This window comes from Carassius carassius, chromosome 27 (genome assembly GCF_963082965.1).
Source record: "Carassius carassius chromosome 27, fCarCar2.1, whole genome shotgun sequence".
Classification (NCBI taxonomy): Eukaryota; Metazoa; Chordata; class Actinopteri; order Cypriniformes; family Cyprinidae; genus Carassius; species Carassius carassius.
In genome coordinates this window covers 19,633,105-19,653,991 of record NC_081781.1, presented here as the reverse complement: position 1 = coordinate 19,653,991, position 20,887 = coordinate 19,633,105, and the positions used below count along the sequence as shown (strand labels likewise).

Genomic DNA, 20,887 nt, shown 5'->3' with positions numbered 1-20,887 from the left:
TCTGTGTTTGAAACTACGCTTGTTTTACATATAAGCACTGGAGAAACAATCCCAGAGGGTGGGGGGGAACTAACCAATGAGCATCTCTCATCACTGAAGCCCACTAACAGCAAAAATCCGGCTGTTCAAGCCCCATGGACTGGGGGAAGTGTTGATTAATGAGTCATTGTGCTCAGTTACTTTTCCTTTCAAGTAAGTGTTATAAGCAGCATTCCAGGATCTAATTACTGTAAACACAGCATACTCACAGCATAGCATTAGACATATGTGGGGCTTCCACACAAAGATTTCCACAGACCCCTCTGTCACATGCACATTTCCAGTTAACGGCTCTCTGAGGACTAGATGCATAACTTCAGACTCATAAGGAACTGATAGTAATCAGAACTGACAGGAGGCAAACTTCCTCATTGAATTACTATTAAATAAACAATTGTCTCACAATTCTAATATTTTCCTCAGAATTCTGAGTTGATACCTCACAATTCAGATAAAAAGGTCAAAACTGCAAACTTGCAATTCTCAGGGGGTAAAAATACTCTGGATTCTGAGAAAAGTCAAAAGTATGAGATGCGTATAAACTCCAAATTCTAATAAAAAGCCAAAATTATGAGGTATGAACTTGCAATTCTGAGAAAAATGTCAGTTGTGATAGAAACTCAAAAAAACTGTGAGATAAACTTGCAATTGATTGAGATTGAGATGTAAACTCAGAATTGTGAGAAAAAGATAATCACCTGCTTTAAAAAAAGAAAAACATTATTTATCCATCTGCTGCCTATACTGCATTCATCTGTGCATCATCTAAAGCAACCAAAACAAATAATTTACATAGTCTAGTTTTCAGTCATACAAACCAACAGTAGTTCTTTGACACATTTAACAGTTTCTTAGGGTTAAAACGGCAAAGCAGCACCTGTTTGTGGAAAAAGGACAGATGTGGCCAAGGGAACATCAGGACCAGCACAAAACAAAGTGCATAATTATATATATAAAGACAAAGAAAACTTGCTATCAGCGAGTAGAGACAGTCTTTATATTGGCTCAGTGTTGTTTATGTGTCAAGTGTGTTTAAGTTTAAAGAGCAAATATATCAAGGGAGTGAGAATAACATTGTGACATTATAAACAGCAAGTGTGTGTGAGGTCAAAATCAAAGTGAGAACGAGTCAAATTTGGTTTGTTCTTTTAGACCATTTCAAATGGCAAAAATATCAAATATGTCAAAGACCTACGGTGTACTGTTAAATGTTTCATATTAAATAAGACACTATAGAAGAGTAAAGTTATTAAATGAATGTGGGTCAATGCAGTAATGGTTATGGACCGTTACACTGTCTATAAAGTAAATGAAACAGCCCCACGCCGATTATTTTGGTATCCTGACATTGGAGCCTGAACATATGATACATTGGCCACTATCTCTGTGGATGAGCGCCTCACCATAGATGGCTCTGGATCTATCACTGTGGCTTACAGTCAAATTCAGGTTAAAGGTTGAGTCAGACTATGTGTGGGCTTCATATGCCCTCTGGTGGATATGGAGAGAGAGGTTTGAATCACAGCAGTTCATAAATATAAAAGAAAACATAAGAATTGCATTTGCTTGTATGACTATATCATCTAACAGCAGCTGCACAAATGCAGCGGTAAATAAAGTAATTTAAAGTGTGTTAAATATGAGGTATGTTTGTTAACCACACCATATTAAAATATGGAATAACATTCACTTCACACTTTTTTTTTTATTCTAAAAGTTCACAAAATGACATTAGTTAGGTTAGTTAAGATTTTGAAAATAAGAAAAAATACAAATTTTCAACCAAGCATTTGCTTTTTTTCAACCGCAAACAAATGAATGAAAAAAAATGAAGAAATCACTATTTAACAGACAATGTAAAAATCATCTTTAACAACACTGTATACTGTAACAAGTTATTTTAAATACACTGTACAGGTTTATCTGTATTCATGCCTTTTTGAGTCTTAAATGTGTATTTTGAAATCAGGGGTTGGTCAGAAAGCATGTCAACTCCTGCCCTTTGCAGTCGGGCATTCAATATTATGTACCTAAGGTTACTTGCTGCACAATCCATACTCCGAGACTACGACACTGCCATAGTGTACGTGTGTGATATCGGTCTGAAGACGGTTTAGTGCATAAAACAAACAAAAATCTCTGAGAGACTTCCAGATATATTTTGAGGATCACTACTGTGAAGGAGTTCCTAGTCATTTTCACCGCTTCTCCAGTTTCTTAAACTTGGCCTCTGTGAATAAACACACAAACAATTAGACAAGTGAACCACAAAATACTGAGAGTACTTCAGTTACACATCAGAGTATTATATTAATCTCACAAAATGAGCTCACTACTATAACAAAAGAGAAACCAGAGTATTTATTTGGTTTTATGGCACCATCTACTGTCCATTTAATCAACTCTTCAGTGATTCATTCAGGGGTCAGTTCTTTTTCAAGAGGGAAGTATAATAATGTGAGTATTGCTGTAACTGTGTCTACAGACCTACATATAAAAAAACCTAATGATTTCATTAAATTAGTAGGCTTAAAAAAATAAAACTCAAAATATAAGCTGACTTTGAATGATGGTCAATTTAACATTACAACAGATACAGTACTTTTCAATCAATACGTATGATTCATTATTTGATTTCAGATCAACTGCAAAAGTAAAATGGTAATAAAAGTAGCTGCACAGAACAGCAAAAATAGGAATTGTGCGTGTTGGTCATCTGAAGTGGGCGCCAACAGAGCAGACGGCTGTATTGATTATGATTAGAAATCAGCTTCTCTCTTCCAGACAGGACACAGGTGGCTCTTCAAAGAGTGCAGCAGGGATGAGGGTTTTTTTTCTTTTTGCAAAACCCAGAAATATTGCATTTTTCTGCATTTTAGCACTTCTGGTTCCGTCATCCTGAAGTAAGGTCTGTGGTGAACGTAAGCTCAAGATCTTTTCATGTTTTATTCTACCATTTAAATAACTTTAAATAAAATAACACAGCAGAAATAACTTTTTTTTTTTTTTACAGCTTGTCTTGAAAAAAACATTTGGTAACATTAGACATCAACTCGAGGAGTTAAACTCCTCTACATACTAGTCCACATTTTTGACTATATTTAGACTTCAGAACTGGTAAAAACTATGTTCGTTTGTGAAGATTATCATGATGAACAAAAAGTGCAAGAATCATAAACTTTTGTTGCTCACAGAGCTTATTTTCTGCAATAATCCAAATGCCAATGGAAAAATCCTACCCTTTTTTTTTTTTGGTCAACCTATGGTCACGGCAGTGAACTCCCCTTTGTTTTCAGTAAGTTTAGGTTAGGTTCAATCAAAATAATTCACAGATCAAACAAACCTGATGGTGTCCTTCATAATTTTTTTATTAAAGGGTTAGTTCACCCAAATAGCAAAATTATGTCATTTATAACTTACCCTCATGTTGTTCCAAACAGTTTATCTTTGGAACACAGTTTAAGATATTTTAGATTTAGTCTGAGAGCTCTCAGTCCCTCCATTGAAGCTGTGTGTACAGTATACTGTCCATGTCCAGAAAGGTAAGAAAAACATCATCAAAGTAGTCCATGTGACATCAGAGGGTCAGTTAGAATTTTTTGAAGCATCGAAAATACATTTTGGTCCAAAAATAGCAAAAACTACGACTTTATTCATCATTGTCTTCTCTTCCGTGTCTGTTGTGAGAGAGTTCAAAACAAAGCAGTTTGTGAAATCCGGTTCGTGAATGAATCATTCGATGTAACCGGATCTTCTTGAACCAGTTCACCAAACTCGTGAACAAGTCAATCTTTCGTTCGTTATCTGGCTCGGCTCTGTGTTCATCTTCAGTTCTCTCTTCACGTCAGTTCAGTCAGTGTACTGTTTGAGTACATGCATTACTCCGGGATATTGGTTTGTTTTAACTCAGAGGGAGTGTCAGCCACATTAAAAAAGTTAACAGCTTAAGTCATTTGTGGATTAATGCGTATTGGAGACGCGAACCGTTTAAAACAATTCAGTTTGATTTGGTGAACTGGTTCAAGAAGATCTGGTTACATCGAATGATTCGTTCGCAAACCGGATATCATACACTGTTGTGTTTCGAACTCTCTCACAACAGACACGGAAGAGAAGACAATGCAGAATAAAGTCGTAGTTTTTGTTATTTTTGGACCAAAATGTATTTTCGATGCTTCAAAAAATTCTAACTGACCCTCTGATGTCACATGGACTACTTTGATGATGTTTTTCTTACCTTTCTGGACATGGACAGTAGACCGTACACACAGCTTCAATGGAGGGACTGAGAGCTCTCAGACTAAATCTAAAATATCTTAAACTGTGTTCCAAAGATAAACGGAGGTCTTACTGGTTTGGAACAACATGAGGGTAAGTTATTAATGATATAATTTTGCTATTTGGGTGAACTAACTGTTTAAATTAATATGAACTATATAAAAGCAAATAATAAAACAGTACAAAAAAAAAAAACCTCAGAGTGTTCTCCACACAGAGCTGTTGGTTTTTGTACTCACCCAGTTTCTTTGAATATGTGTCTAGTTTATAAGCAGCCTGTTCCAGAGCCGTAACCTGCTCCTCGATCTGGTTAATCTGATCCAGATAAGGCTGCAAACTGGCATCTAAAGCCAAAAATAAGAACATCATTTAAGATGATCAATATATGGCTTGAATACTCACTTTTTAGCAAATCACAAGGTTAATAAAACCCTAAGATAAGATTGGCTGACTTTATATACTGCTGCCCTGTTTCTCACATTTCTGGTTGAGATCTTGTAGATTGCGGCTGATGTTGATGGATATGTCCTTCATCTCCATGTACTTCAGACTGCTGAGTTTGTTCATGTTCTCCAGGAGTTTGTAGTCCTCACAGGTTGCTGAGTAAACAGAACAAAGATTACACACAAACTTCTATAAGTTGAAAGAGAGAGAAATATATGAATTATTGCTCTTCTATTATCATTACCAGTGAGCTCTCCCTGTAAGAAAACTGCCATTTTGTCAAACATGTCTCTGCAGAGCTCATTGATCTGAGGTTGAGCGGGTTCAGTGGCCTCCTCTGCTGTCTCCACTCCTCCGTCATCTGGTACAAGACAGCAAACACCTTTAGAGTCCTGAAAACTAGTGAGCGGTCTACCTAGGCTTCATTTTTAAGCACTGACGTTAAATGTATTTGATGCCCACTAGATAGAAAGCTTACTGGATTTTGAGACACAGACAGTCTAGTTACAAATGCACACAAAAAAAAAGTAAAATACCCCGAAACAGGTTGCATTAACTCAAAAATAAGACCCAAACACAACAACACTGGAGAGCTGAGAGAATCGTAATAGATGAAGTTGCAGTTACTAGCACACAAGCTGATCTGTTTACAAAACGGCTTACTGTTATTACTGGATCTTTTGGCTTTTTGGTTGTCTGTCGCATCGTTCGCGGCCGACTCTCTCTCGTGCTCGGGTTCGGCGGTGAGGGTGAGGTCTGTCGGGGGAACCGGGGCTTTACTGATGCTCTCCATCGCCGCGGCCTCGTCACCCGTGGCTGCCATGTTCACATCCCATGATCACATGATCAACCAGTTTCACGTGACTCCTCGTTTCTGTTTTTTCTCTCTCTCTCTCTCTCTCTTATGCAAGGAAATAAAACCGAATTATTTTTAAATCTGGTGAAACGAAACTGATACAATACTTTTTTTTTTCTTTTCTTTTTTTATAAAAATGATAAAGTAGTCGGATTTGATACTCTTGCTTCTTTTGTATGTAATATACCTTTTGGCATGCATGTCAGATACAGTTCCTAAATACGAGATGTTAAATATAAAGGTGTATCACTAAGGGTTATAATTAATAAAGTATAGGTCAAAACCGGTCAAAACCCACATGTTTCATATACAGATATGGGTGGGGCTGCGTGACAACTCTGCCTATTTAAAAAGAGTGGAGCAAAGAACAATGAGCTTCTATCAAGTGTATTTCCGGTCGAGTGCATTTCAAAATAATGATTATTTCATGTATTTTCGTGTGGATTCTAAATGCTATATAAATACATACATATATATAGAGAGAAACACAGAGAGAGTCGATATAATTAATTCTAATTAAATTAAATTCAAACCCATTCACGTGATGCACAATAAGCTGATAAAATAAACGAATAAATAACTGATCAATTGATAATCTCCTTTATATCATATTTTACTAATTTTCACACAAATGTGAATTATCAGGGATATAATATACAAATAAAATGTGTGTGAAAATTATTACACATATAAATAAATATAAACACACACACACACACACATATATATATGTGTGTGCATATATATATATATATATATATATATATAATGTTTACTGTGTACAGGCATTTTACTTCCAGTGTCATTTATGTGTAGCAGTAGTTGTAGTAGTATGAATGCGTTTTTTTTATTTGACCTTTATTTTGAAAAGTGTTCCCGTCTACATCCACCTAGAGATCGATTGGCGTCGCCCGCTTCACAGGCTTGGCGTGGCCCGCTCTCAGCCCGCTGCCCTCTGCCTGTGACGGGAATCCATCGTGACAGGATACCAGCAGCACCACCGACTGTAAACATGGCGGCGTGCACAGCCGGATGCCTGTGCTATGTGCTCCCTTACTGAAGCCCGGATCATCGACACACTTCCATGATGGAGACAGAGGAGGAGCAGCATATGACCACGCTGTTATGCATGGGCTTCCCAGACCCGGTGGCCATCCGGAAAGCCCTGCGCCTGGCCAAAAACGACATCAACGAGGCTGTCGCGCTGCTCACCAACGAAAGCCCGGGACTCGGATACGGCTACGAGCCGATGGAAAGCGGCCCTTCCCCGGGCTCCGGCCTCAGCGGAGACGGCGACAGCAGCGGGCGCACGGGCACCGGAGGGTTTGATCCTCCGCCTGCGTATCACGATGTCGTGGAAAGTGAGGTATGATTATGAAACGCGTGCATTTGGTATCAACTGCCGGGGCTGTCAAAAACCGGAGGGAAAGGCGGGCGCACGCCTTTATCGCCTCTGCTTAAACATGCATTACCTGTTGTGCATGCGCTTGCAACACCTGATGAAGATGGCAAGATATTTTCTCTTAACGTTGCGTTCTTTATGCATGCATTAGAAGAATTCAGCAGAGGCATTCATTCACATGCCAGCAGAAGTTAAAGGATCTTGGGGGATGGGTGTCGTAGATTGCATTTAAACGCATGACTTGTTAGTTTACTTTGCTTTTATTTGCGTGTTGATAGGGAAGCGTTCAGCCAATGGAGTGTGTTTCCTCCTGATCAATTATTAAACTAATGTCTGTTAAGCAATAGCAGGAAACGTGTGGCTGATGATTTTCATGTCAGTGTGTTAAACCATCGAGTGTCATTAGACTGCAGCCTGTCGTCTGTTGTATTATCTCTGCAGCGAAGCTGATATTGAACAGTATTATTGGGTTAAATTGATCAGGCTTTGAGGAGCTGCTGTTTATTAACATGTGAATATGAATTCCGTTTTGTCTGCTACTGTGCTTGGGGTCTGCATTCCCACAGGTCTCAAATTATTATTTGTCTGGATTATGATGCAAGCTTTCTGCGGGTTTTAACAAGATCTTAATTCCCTTTTCCACAAATTGAGGACTTGAAAGGTCTTGAATTGAAATATTAAATCATGAAAGGATGGCATTAAATGTTGCATGTGCTTAAAAAATAATATTTTTATAATATAAAATGTAAATGTTTTTAAGTCCTGTTTTCTGAAAAAAGTAATTGCGTGTATGCTTAAAACAAGCAAATATTGCCAACGGGGTATGAAAACTTGTTTTTCTAATAAATTAAAATGATTTTTTTCTGAGTCCATTGGCAAATATTTGTTTTAATCATTAACTCTTGTCCGCCTCTATTTCTCATAAAACAATACTTTTTTTTTCATTTGTGCAATTTTGCTTCCCAAGTAAATGTGTTTTGATTTAAGAATCCGTAAAATGAGACAAAATGCTGAGAAAAAGCATTGCTTTTTTTGCAGTGTGATCAGAAGATACGTTACAGTAAAAGTCATTTCATAGGCTAGTGGATGACAAAAAGTCATTCGTTTATATATATATTTTCTTCTAATAAAATAATTAAAAAGTAATAGAGACATGTTGGAAGTTGTATTTTTAAACTTTAAAGCATTGTTATACAGCGTTTCTTAAATCTTAAAAACTCGTATATTTATTTACCTTTGTATAACCTGTAGAAACCCTGGGTTAAACAGCATTAGTTATGTGTAAAGCTTGTCTTATATGAGGCCACTGAGTCTGATATAGGCTATTGCCCAACTGTTGCAGTGTTTCTTTTGCTGTTTCCCTCGTGGATTCTTTGATCTGTTGGTCAACCGCAGTCCGAGCTGAAAACTAAGTGCTGTGATTTTAAGTGACCATGTGGGTCAGTTCAGCTAGTCTTGACTTCAGCCTGTGTGAAAAAGTCCTTTAAATATGTATCAGTGTTACTTCAACCATTGGTTTTAACAGTGCTGAAAAGCAGTTTGTTGTAGCTATTTGGGGAAATGACATTTTTAAATATACTACTAATCTGATGATATGCCTGCATGTTTGGTTCTGGTGTTTTGTCTAACCAAGAGGTTTTCAATCAAGTTGCTGAATATATTTTACAATGAATAAACTACCCAACTTTCAAGTAGGCCTGGATAATGTGGACCAAAAATCATGTCTCTTGTATTTTTAGGTTGAAAGGTGATACACATCATAATAGCACAGTATTTTAATTTTCTTTTCGTATGGCACACCATGGGTAAATGAAGCTGCAACTGCTTTTGTTTTATAGAAAAAGTCTTCTTTAGGGGTGTGAACCTACACTGGTCTCACAGTTTGGTTCGATTATAATTATCATGTCATCGATTCAGTTCAATTCGATATCACGATGCACTGCAACCTCAGTTTTTACATTTTACATCACATGTATACAATTTTATCAATAAACGCAAGCAGTCAGATATATAAACTGAACCTGACCTGGTTTCTCAGGTTTGTGGCATTACCCCTGTGTACTTTATTTGTGTGCAACATGATTTACACACAGCGTGTCTTCTCCAGGTCATGCTTACCAAGTTGTTTTAAAAGCCAAAATGTGCCCAGATGTCGGCTTTTAGGCTACGTCCACACGAAGCCTGAGCTTACCTCAATCCGATCTTTTTTCCCCTCATTCTAAAAAAAAATCCCATCCACACGGCTTCGTATCAAGAAATATCTGCGTCCACACAAACCCAGTGAAACCAACTGAAAACGATCAGTATGTGGCGCTGTCATTTTGCCAAAGAGATACACTTAAAATGAAGACGAAGACTTGGAGCATGCACATAAACCTTGCGCGCTGTATACAAACCACTGTTGCTGTTGCTCTTACGTGACGTAGCGGTGTCTGACTAGGGTCGACACGTGGGGTGATGACATCATCGATTCAGAAAATAAACAAATGGCCCCGTCCACACCAAAACGCTGGTATGGTATGCTACCATGACAAATGACGTTAGAAAAGTGTCAGTACGTGATAATCGTTTATGGTCAATTACTGAACCGATAATGAATCGTCCTCGTCTGTATCGCGATACATCGTAGAAACTATTCATTTCGACACCCCTAGCATCCCTGCACAATTAATCGAATTTCTAATCGCGATTACAATTATGGATGCCACAATTACGTAATCATTGAAAGCAGCAAATAATGGTTCAAAGCCCACTTATGTTATTCTGCACGCTTAAGATATGCTTTTTTCTTTCTACATGTTATCTTAAGGGTTTTTCCAATATTTTAGTTTTAGTGCAACATTATAATACCATTCATATTTTTAGGGAAAAACAAGTTAAATGTTAACTGTTAAAGGGAGGAGGAACACAGTTTCACTCATCTGAACATGGTTATTATATTTTAGTTCATATAAAGCATGTTTCATGTTCAGGAGAACCTAGATTGTGATGTTTTCCTGCAGCAGCAGATGCATTCAATTTCAAAGTATATCTATATAAATGGTTTTGCCTCATCTTGTATCTCATCTGAATATATTAACTTTTCTTCTTTATTGTGAGGTAGGCCTATATCTGCAGGGCTCCAGACTAACATTTGAGAGCACTGGCACCAGTGCCACTAACTTCTATAGATGGTGGCGCCAGGAGTAGATTTGGTAGCGCTGGGGGTGGTGTGTGGGGTATTCAAAATAAAGATCATTTAATCATAAAATTACTATTGTTTTGCATTAATAAGTGCAGTCACTAATAATATTTCATGTTTATTTCTTGTTTATTTTTCTTTTGTTTTTTGTTTATACAGATTTAAAATTAAGTCACTAAGCTTGATTTAAAATGCATACAAAACTTACTTTTTATATACAGAAAAGGTATATATTCCACTCTTAAATGTACCATTATCTTTCTAGCATATGGAACTGACCAACTTCAGCGATTATGTGTTTTAGCAGCAAATTGAAGAAAAGTTTGTGTCTTCTTACTTTATACACACAACAATTGTAAAATTTGACAATCTGATTTCTTGATGATTTGATATTTTATAATAGTGATTTTATAATTTCAAAATATAGAGAAAAAGTAGAAATGCCTGACTAACAAGCCAATAAGTGCTCCTCTGCTGCTGTCTACTGGTTATAATTGTGATTTGACGAATTTTTTACATTTTACATAAGTTTTTGCTTACAATGACTGAATAAAAGAAAGCATAACTCTTTCAGACATAATATAAATGAAATACGTCTATGATGATTGGGTGGAAATGTTATACAGGGCTTAGCCATTCAGTTCAAGCCATGTTTGTAATTTCTTAATGTAGAAATACCATTGTAAAGGTCCTTGCACACTGTGTCCATAATTTTAAAGAATAAATATTTTTATGGATGCAATATGCAGACCTAATCCAAATTTATTAATGTGGAAATTTCAGACGAGAATTTCGGACTCTGTATACAATGACCTTAAGAAAGGAAATCCATATGACATTTAACTAGATTCTCTCCATTCATCATTGCATGACGTGCAGGTTTGACAAAGCTGAATGGTCATAGTGTAATGCTTTTGGCAGATGTATCTTGGAAGGATGGTGACACTATTAGGAATCCGTAAACTGACGATTAGGCCTGTGTGAAATTAGTGCAGACGAGTCCTGATGGCCTTGTCAATGATTTATATTGAGTGGTCAATACAAAGAAAAAGTGGGGGAAAAAATAGTATAATGTAGAATTTCAGAATATTTGGCAAATTTTGGTTGAATAAAAATCAAAAGTAGGGCAGCACTTATGTCATGATGTGGACTGTCTGCCTGTTCTGTGTGTTTGTGTGTAAAAGAGCGGCCCAGTTTTGTCTGAGTTTCATACTCAAGCATGTTTTTAGTGCCTGCTGTCTCACTAGAGCCCCTTTCGCAGAATCCAGTCATAAAAATGGAATTTACAGTTTAACGCGGAATGTCACAGAATTTGTCAAATTTTGAATTAATTAATCAAAAGTAGGTCATTGCACTCACATCAAATCGCGATATGGACTTATATCTGTAAATATTCAGCCGGAAAAGTCTATTTAAATATGAATCCTGCATGTTCTGCGTGTCTGTGTTAATGAATGGCGCAGAAGCGCGTCTTCATTCATACACACACGGAAGCGCGCGTGATGCTCGCGGTGATTTCAGCGTCTTTCCTCTCACTAAATAAAGACGTGAACACGAGTAACATCTCCAGAACTGCACCGAGAGTCACTTCATGAGCATTTCATAGGGCCCAAAATGTAATATTTTGCTTTTTTTTTGTAGTAGTAGTAGTTGTTTTTGGGGGGGTTATTTTTCCTGTAAAGATATCCAGATATATATCGTATATCGAGATATATTTTTTGCTCCATATCGCCCAGCCCTAATTAGACATCATTTTTGATTATTTATATATATATATATATATTTAAAAAAAAACATTTCAACCACTGAAACAGAATTTCCAAAACAAAAGTTGGGAAAAATAAAACTGCTTTCATAGAGCCCTATGTTTGTGATGCAATCGTGAAGTACTTTTTTTTTTTGGAAAGATTCTGACATGCCTGGCTGCTTTGTTTACTCCTGGTCTTGTATGTCACATGTTGCAAGTGCAATGTATCAGGACTATAAATAGAGCTGGCAGGCCTGGTCTGGAGTGTACTGGTACACACACACGGGGTCTCTAGTTACCCAGCCGCTCCGCCCAGTACTGCGCAATGCAGTGGGGAACAACAAACAACTCACTCACATCACAACTTGCAGGATCACTTGCAGAGGTGCATTAGGAATAGAGAACATCATTCTAGGTATTAGGCAACAAACACCAATAACACAGATGCCATAGGCATAGGACCAATTAGTTCACACATAGGGGAGGATTGAACCCTCTGAGGCTGTGTGTTTATCAGGCAGTGGGCCCTACACACACACCTCACCCCGATCGCACCACGGCAACAGGTTTGGAATGTTCCATTTGACCTTACATTGCCCCAAAGACCAGAGGCCTCCTGACAACACAAACTCTCTCTCGTCTCTTTAAATCATTGCGCATGAACAACACGCCAACCTTTCACTGTAGATTCACTGTGTTTGTTTCGAAACATTCATATTACAAATTGGAAGAATGACCTAGAAGCCTTCTAAATGGGCACAGAATGTTTTCACAGAATGTTTGCACAGCAAAATTATTATTATCTCCATCGATGCCAGTAAAACTGAAATTCGGACTGGGACAATACAAGTGTCCAATTACATACTCACATGTTTATTTCCATAATCAAAGGCACCCTTATGCTAGACAGAATGTGGTTCTTGACCTTTATGAACAGTACACAGTATGCAGGCTTAATAATATAGCATTAAAACTAGGGCTGTCACGATTTTTAAGACATAAGTGTTCATTGAATCGATTGTAAAATTGATTTTCCATGTCTAAAAAAAAAAAGTTTCCTTTTTCAACGTCAAATAACGGACGAACATAAAGAGAGCGCTGGAAACGCACAAGTCAGCAATATTTCTTATTTATTGGCATGAAGTTTCGTGCAGAATAACAAACAGGAGTGCAACATTCTCGAAAAAATATATATGCAGAGGGGACGGCTGCCATAACAAAAGAAAAACATCACTGCAGGCTTCAACCCGGCTGCATTTATGATTTAGGCAATTCAAAAATCTCCAAGATTATTTTAAATAATGATTCAATCCATTTCAAACAACTGTTCAAAAAATTAAACTTTTTGTTTAAATGGACTTGAGAAACAGGCCATGTTTGTTTTTTTATTGAACGTAACTGACACTTAGGCTAGGCGGCACTAGGCAGGCATAACGAAATGCGCAAAAAGGCTAGGGCCATTACAAATTTATTGGACAGGAAAACAAGTCGATCAAAATTTCCGGGGTCCAGAGCAGAGCATTTTTTATTCACTATATGTCCAGCTGTTGAGAAGACGCGCTCCGACCGCACTGATGTCCTAGGGACACTCAGGTACAGCTGCGCAAGGTGGCGGTATTACTGCCAATTTTCTACCACAAAAGCCGGTCGCTGTCAGCTTGCAATGGTCCTTTTCATAACTCAGAATCTCCTGTAACTAGATGCATGAATGAGGCGAATTCGCGTCTACCGCACCGTGTGACCTCCAGATGTGCGTAAACGCGTCTTTACATTGATTCATTGAAATCATTCGCGCCAGACGCTCTATGGCATACTGCACTTTCGGAATTTTTTTGGTTGGTCCGATCGATTGTGCAATCGATTTTCGAACTAAAAGTGACAGCCCTAATTAAAGGGTTAGTTCACCCAAATAGCAAATTTATGTAATTCAAGGGCAATCATCACAAATGACGCCATTACGTCGAGCGCAAAAGAACCGGTGAACCGCTTTCTTCAACCGGTTTATTGAATCGAACTGTCCGAAAGAACTACTGGTGATCCGAAAACAGATTCAACCGGTTCTTCACTCGTGAACGAGTCAGTCTATTGTTCGCTATCTGGCTCGGTTCGGTGTTCATCTTCAGTTCTCTCTTCACAGCAGTTCAGTCAGTGTACTGTTTGAGTGCATGCATTACTCCGGGATATTGGTTTGTTTAAACTCGGAGGGAGTGTCAGCCACATTAAAAAAGTTAACAGCTTAAGTCATTTGTGGATTAATGCGTATTAGAGATGCGAACCGTTTAAAACGATTCAGTTCGATTTGGTGAACTGAACGATTCATTCGCGAACCGGATATCCATCTGCTTTGTTTTGAACTCTCTCTCACAACAGACACGGAAGAGAAGACAATGCTGAATAAAGTCGTCGTTTTTGCTATTTTTGGACCAAAATGTATTTCCGATGCTTCAAAAAATTCTAACTGACCCTCTGATGTCACATGGACTACTTTGATGATGTTTTTCTTACCTTTCTGGACATGGACAGTATACCGTACACACAGCTTCAATGGAGGGACTGAGAGCTCTCGGACTAAATCTAAAATATCTTTGTGTTCCGAAGATAAACGGAGGTCTTACTGGTTTGAAACAACATGAGGGTAAGTTATTAATTACATAAATTTGCTATCTGGGTGAACTAACCCTTTAAAACTGTTCCATGTATTATGTATTTCAGCAGAATTAACTGTTTGTTATTTATTTAATGAAATATGAGTGAGCCCTGTTTGTGTTATGGTGCGTCTTTCATCTTTAATTTTGAGACCGCGCTCTTCACCCCATCCTTGATGTGTGTGCTCGTCTGTGTGGAAGCTCACAGTTTCTGAAGTGAGGAGGGAATATTTGCTGTATTTATTAGTTTTCTGTTTCAGCTATGGTTCTGTATGTCCATGTGTCCATCAGTTTATACTGTAATGATGCTTGCAGAATCGCGCTCTGCAGCGAATCGGTCTGTTTTAAAACTAAAATGTGGAAAACAGACGTTTGCTCATGCTGAGATAAACAGATGTATGTGTGTGAGGAAATATCATATATGGTGTTAAGAAAATAAATGACACAGCAGATAAGAAGAATTCCTATTCTCTGTTTTTATTTGAGCTCTATAAGATAAGGCATGTTACACTGGAACAATCTCTTGCCGTTTACTGTTCCTGTCAGGAACTATTTTTTAGCGTAAGGACAATATTTAATGAAACTTGCATAAATTTTTACATACATTTTTGGCTTTGTGTCATGCATAACAACGTCCTTCAGCTGTGACTTATTCACAATACAGCACGGCCTCTTGTACCTTATTGCTTACATATTACTTGGGATTTATTATATTTCTTATCACTTTTTTTTCATTGCCGTAATCTTACAAATCCTAATATTTTAACAAAACTATTAAATATAGTCTTTCACAAACCTCTATTAATATTTGTTGCTTAAATTTATTTGTAGAATTTAAAATGATTGCTTTTAGTTATTGTTTTATTTATAATGAATACATTTACATTACATTTACTTAATGTATTGTGATTTGTTTAGAATAAAAAGAATAGAAGTATAGAATTGTAATATTGGGGTATTATTCTATATTATAATATAATATTAGATGTTTAAAATAATTATACCTGCAGTATTACCTGCATATCTTAAGTCTTCAGTGTCACATGATCCTTCAGAAATGATCCTTTAAATATACATGATCCTTCATATGATTTTGTGCTCAAGAAACATTTATTATTATTTATTTATTATTATTATTATTAAAGTTAAAATCACTTGTGATGCCTAATATTTTTTGAAAACCATGATAATTTTATTTGTAATTTTTTGTAATTCCTCAGTTCAAGAACAGTAACAGCATCTATAGGAAATATAAATATTTTGTTATCTTTTGTGATCTTCTCTTTTAATCTATTTTTCTTGATGAACACACGTTCATTTCTTAAAAAAACAAAAACAAAGATGACCCCAAAATGAACACTTCAAAAATGGAAATCTTTTAAATGACACCGTGGTATAATCGTAATATGAGGTTGTCTTAGTTGGTTAAATTTCAACCAACACCACTTCCCTTGTCATTTACATGGGTTCTATTTTCACACAGTTCCCTGAGGAGGCTTTTCATTTAGTTTAGCAGGCAAAAGTGTGCATATCAACATGTATGAATCAACTGTCAGTAGCGACCTTTTCCTGTCATCATTTTAATTAACACTGACAAATATAGATCAAAAGAGAGTTACGTCATAACATGTACTGTAACTATGTGCAAATGGAACTTATGTGGGTTGTAATTTGCATATTTTCCTACTTAGAACAGACTTGAAATGTTCAGATAAGAGATTTTCCAGATACAGTGGTATTTATATCTTTAGTATACATTTATGTGATCAGAATATTAAAATAAGCCCCAGCTCGACTTCCGTGGTCTCTATTTCTGTCGCTCTCTTTTCGGAGGTCCTCACAGTGCAGATGGTGGTTTCCTCCACCAGAAAACAGAATAAGTCATTTGTTCCTATTGCCTCTCTTTTGCTTTCCCAGCGCTTGCCTCTCCTCTCACCCTGCTCAGTGCGTCTTGTTTCTCCTGAACACAAAAGCTGTCAGACTCCAACAGAAACGCACAGATCTTTCACGAATCAATCGCTCCTCTAGAGCAGTTTAAAGTTTCCGTTGCAGATATTGTAATGAGATCATGTAGATAACTCTAATAACAACTCCGCTGTAAACTCAAACCATAAAAATCTTTGACATCTGCCATTGTAACTTATTTCTACCTCATTTCCACTGCACACAAACGTCTTTCTTTGTCATTTCTCAAACGATATGATGTGAAATAGGATATTTTACTGTAGAATTTTTTTTTTTACTGCTCTTTTAAATATATGTATGTATATACATGTTTGTGTGTTGTGTGTATGTGTAGCCTTGCATCATACATCGCTATGCTATAGGCGTTGGTCCTTTTTTTTTGCCTGAAAGTTTATAGGGGTCATGACATGGATTTTTTTTTATGTCTCTTGAAGTTTACGTATAATAATTTCCTAACTTTATTCTGAACCTCTCTCTAAAATGACCTGTTTTTAAGGGGTGTGTCCTTTAAGGCTTTTCAGTAATTGGCCACTGTTATGATTGGCTAACGTCATTACGTAGGAAACCGTAACACTCCTCACTGTTGCGTTTTGTCAACATGTGATGCAGCTGCAGTCAGTTCTAATACCACTTCATCTTTTAACAATTGTTTTTGTGAGCTCTCCCTGACACTGTGCCTCATTTACAAAACAAAATCCTCCGAACAATCCTCAGACACGATCTTGAGTTGCCGTTAAAAATAAACTATCCACTTGTTCCTTATGCTGGAATCCTTCTGTCATCTGTACGTGAACAAACTGTTTAAACCAAACGCATTAAAGTGAATGTTCTTTTGCTCCATTTGTCAGATTGACGACACACTCAAGCGGACTGTTTCAGAAAGCAAACGCGCATCTGTATAATGTATCCAGTGTAGACAAGATAGCGTCAGTGATTGACACATTCAGCATGATCAAGTGTCAAGTTGTTAGCAGCTGAACGCCAGTGGGTGGGGCCTATAGTAGTGTATGCAGTGTTTATGCAAATGGCTGCGCCCAGGTAACATCACCTTGACCCTTGGATCCAAAACGAGACGTTTTTGAAGCTTGATCAAATAAATGTTTTGTTTATAATGAGGAGGATGTTTTAAGCTATGTAACTTGCAGGATGTTTTAATGGTACAAAGACCTCTTATATGCCAAAAGATTTAGGCAAATTTGATTTCTTATGTCATGACCCCATTTTTGCTAATGTCTTTATCTTTGATGAAGACATTCAGTTTGTTAAATGTGGAACATTTATACTACATGTAGTACCTTTTTACAGCCATCTCTACCTTGTTGTATGATATTACATAACCATGTAGTCACCATAGTCTAACTTAGAGATACATCTGTGTAAATGGAAACCATTTTAGATTAGAATAGTATTTTTTTGACACATGACTGTGCCTGTGGTTGGTGTAGTTTTGCTACAGATGAGAGTATGATTACTGTACTGAAATGTACAAAAAAAAAAGCAAGAGTGGCATTAAAAGTTCACTTTATGACCCAGATATGCCATGGTGCTTGGTCAGATGATTAAAGTTCCTGCGTGACTGTCCTTTTTCATCATTCACAGCACACAATGAAGTCAAGTAAAAGCGTAAAACTCCTCAGAATCAATGAAACCTCTCTGTCGCAGTTGCTCCTCTCAGTTTGAGCTCAGCTTAGTGTTAAACCTGCTTCATAATGGCTCTTTAAGAAGTAAATAGTAACAGCTGAAGTTCAGTCAGTTCAAAAGAAGCTTAATTTAACCCTTAAACTCAGACCCTGTCCACAAGGAGGAATTCACTACAAATCCCTGATTTAAAACGGATCCCAATTTTTCCTTTCTGACATTGAAAAACACAGATTTCCGGACTTTGGGAATGGCATAGACTTCTGACATTCCCCTATGGAACAGAAAGAGTGAAGGTGACTTTCACTCTGTGTTGTGCTGTCTTTCCAGACCTGATTGCACATTCACTTATTCCTCTCACTCAAGGGCAAACATATGCCTTGTATACTAATATTCCCCTGGAAGAAGTGTTTCCTGTTTGCAGTGTCCTCAGTTGCGCAGTAATCTGCTGCAGTGTGTACGCTGATAATCCCAACCATTCACAACCATTGAAATATCTGGCCTTTAAAGTTGCTATATGATTGCAGCAAAGCTAAACATAAATAGCCTCAGATATCAGCTGCCAAGCTTATTTCATTTTGCACTCTTCCCAACAACAACAAATTTGTGCTGCTAGGCTCTGCGCTAGTTGACTGGGTAACCACACTCCAGATTGCAGCATTAATTATGAATGTGAAAAAGATGACGTAGGTAATACATTAAAATGAGATATGTGGAAGTCACATAAGAGGTTTAAGGACATCTGTTAGTTTTGAGATGAAGAATAAAAAGTCAAACATACATTAGTCAGGCTAATTATTCAGATATTTGTCTTAAAGCGCTCCTTTAATATTTTTGAATGAATTTTAAGTAGGTGTTGTATTAAAGAAATTAGATTTCTAGTAGGTATTATATAAAATAAATTAAATTTCAACAATGTTGTGTTTATTAGCAATTTTTTTCTATAATTGTTGTGGTGGGTTTAAGTAAGTTGCGTTATGTAGGCCTTTTTTGGAGTTATTGACTAATATTTATCCTGTTTCTTAGATGTTTGTCCTCTTCAAACATTCGTTCAGTATCTCATTATGGGAATAGGCTTGGGCATGATAAATTCTGGAAGCGCCAATTGCACCACGTCTGTCAGTTGACAGACCAATCACGACAGTAATGCAGGAGTCCCACCTCCATCATATATTTCACTTCTAGTGGTCTCTACTTCATTCTCATTTTCTTCTAGTGAAGATCCTTATTGGAAGCTATCCTCAGCAGATCCTCATAAGAGTAGCCACTTAATCGTTACGTTAGGTACGTCGCTGAACGTGGCTGCTTTTGTTTCGCTTCCTGCGGAAATTAATGAGGTTGCACCGTAGGTCAGCTGGGGAGAGATAATGGGCAAGATTTCTCCTGAACATTCTCCCCTCTTTGAATCAGACCCCTTGGCGGGGGAGATAGAGGAGGAGGAGGAGGAGGATGATAGAGGAGGATTTGGAGGAAGACGATGCTATCCTCCCTCCTAATCTGTCTTCTAAGCCTGGTGGTTCTTCCCCCATGCCAGGGAAACTGGACCTATTTGAAATGTGTAGGAGGGCAGCAGGTAAACTCTTATCAACCGGCCATCTCAACAAGAGTGCCAGGGCACAGAGAGGAAGTTATATGATGGGAAGAGGCTGCCATTGTGCATTACCCCAGTCGAACAGCTGATACCAGCCGTCCCAGCGTGTGACAGACAGTGTTAATTTCTTTAACGAAGACGGCGACGAAAAATATTCGCTAACGAACATTTTTTCTGTGACTAAGACGAGATGATGACGAGCTAAAAATAATGTCTGATGACGAAATTATGAAGAAATGTATGCCGTTTCTTCGTTAACTAGACAAGACTGGACTTTAATGTTATTTGAGGACTACCGGACATTCAAAATGCATCCTATAGGCTATTGTCTTTCAAAATGTGCGTCCCTGTCATTGGATTGTGATTGGATCTGGGCCGTTTGCATATCTAGTCTCAGTATAGCAGCCGCAATAGATGGATAGACTAATAAAATGTGAACTAGCGATCTGAAACAATGGCCTTAGCACCCTAAGGGGTAGGGATGAGGTAACCAGATGTCCGTTTTTCCCGGGAGTCACAATTCGTTGTCGATAAACTTAAAGTTAGATAGGAGAAATCACACTGATAGAAGTGCTCTCTCTCTCTCTCTCTCTCTCTCTCTCTCACGCGCGCGCACGCTCCACTTCCTCAGTTCTCATTTACAGCACGCGATCGTTCTCAGCGCTCAAATACACACACGCCAGTACAAATGTTTATAGTGTAGAGCAGTGGTTTTCAACTTGTGGGCCGCAGCGGTATTATCACGGTGGTATTGCAGGTGGGCCGCCAATTACTATTAAAATAAATAATATTGTTAATATATGTAAAAATGTCTAAGTCATAACATAATAACATAATTTAATATATATAATTAAACAACAAAAAATAAATATTAAACTGTAACTATGCTTCGATAATTCGAGCTCGCTGATTGATTTAAGAATAAACCACCAATTTATATTTTTGCTGCATATGCTACAGAACAACAAATTCAAACATGCATAAATGACTGTCAACAGGTTCAACATAAATGGATGTCAACAGGTTCAACATAAATGGATGTCAACATGTTCCCTCCTGACTGCTTGCTCCGCTGACTGTCTACCCGCTGCCGAACTCTGC

General features: G+C 37.5%; 2 protein-coding genes across 3 annotated transcripts in view; one reads left to right on the top strand and one right to left on the bottom strand.

Moving 5' to 3' along the window:
- Positions 1-2,086: 2,086 nt before the first annotated feature.
- Positions 2,087-5,626, bottom strand: LOC132106969 (biogenesis of lysosome-related organelles complex 1 subunit 2-like). The gene is made up of 5 exons (XM_059513089.1): positions 5,425-5,626; positions 5,006-5,122; positions 4,797-4,916; positions 4,557-4,661; positions 2,087-2,269 (listed from the first exon to the last, which is right to left on the bottom strand). The coding sequence occupies exons 1-5, from the start codon at positions 5,582-5,584 to the stop codon at positions 2,238-2,240; spliced, it is 534 nt and encodes a 177-aa protein (XP_059369072.1). The 5' UTR covers positions 5,585-5,626; the 3' UTR covers positions 2,087-2,237.
- Positions 5,627-6,510: 884 nt separating this feature from the next.
- LOC132106968 (ubiquitin carboxyl-terminal hydrolase 24-like) overlaps positions 6,511-20,887 on the top strand; it is a 78,696-nt gene continuing 64,319 nt past the window's right edge. For both annotated transcript variants that reach the window (XM_059513088.1, XM_059513086.1), the window contains exon 1: positions 6,511-6,983. In XM_059513088.1, the coding sequence (XP_059369071.1) occupies positions 6,702-6,983 (282 nt within the window). In that variant the 5' untranslated portion in view covers positions 6,511-6,701. The remainder of the gene's footprint in view (positions 6,984-20,887) is intronic.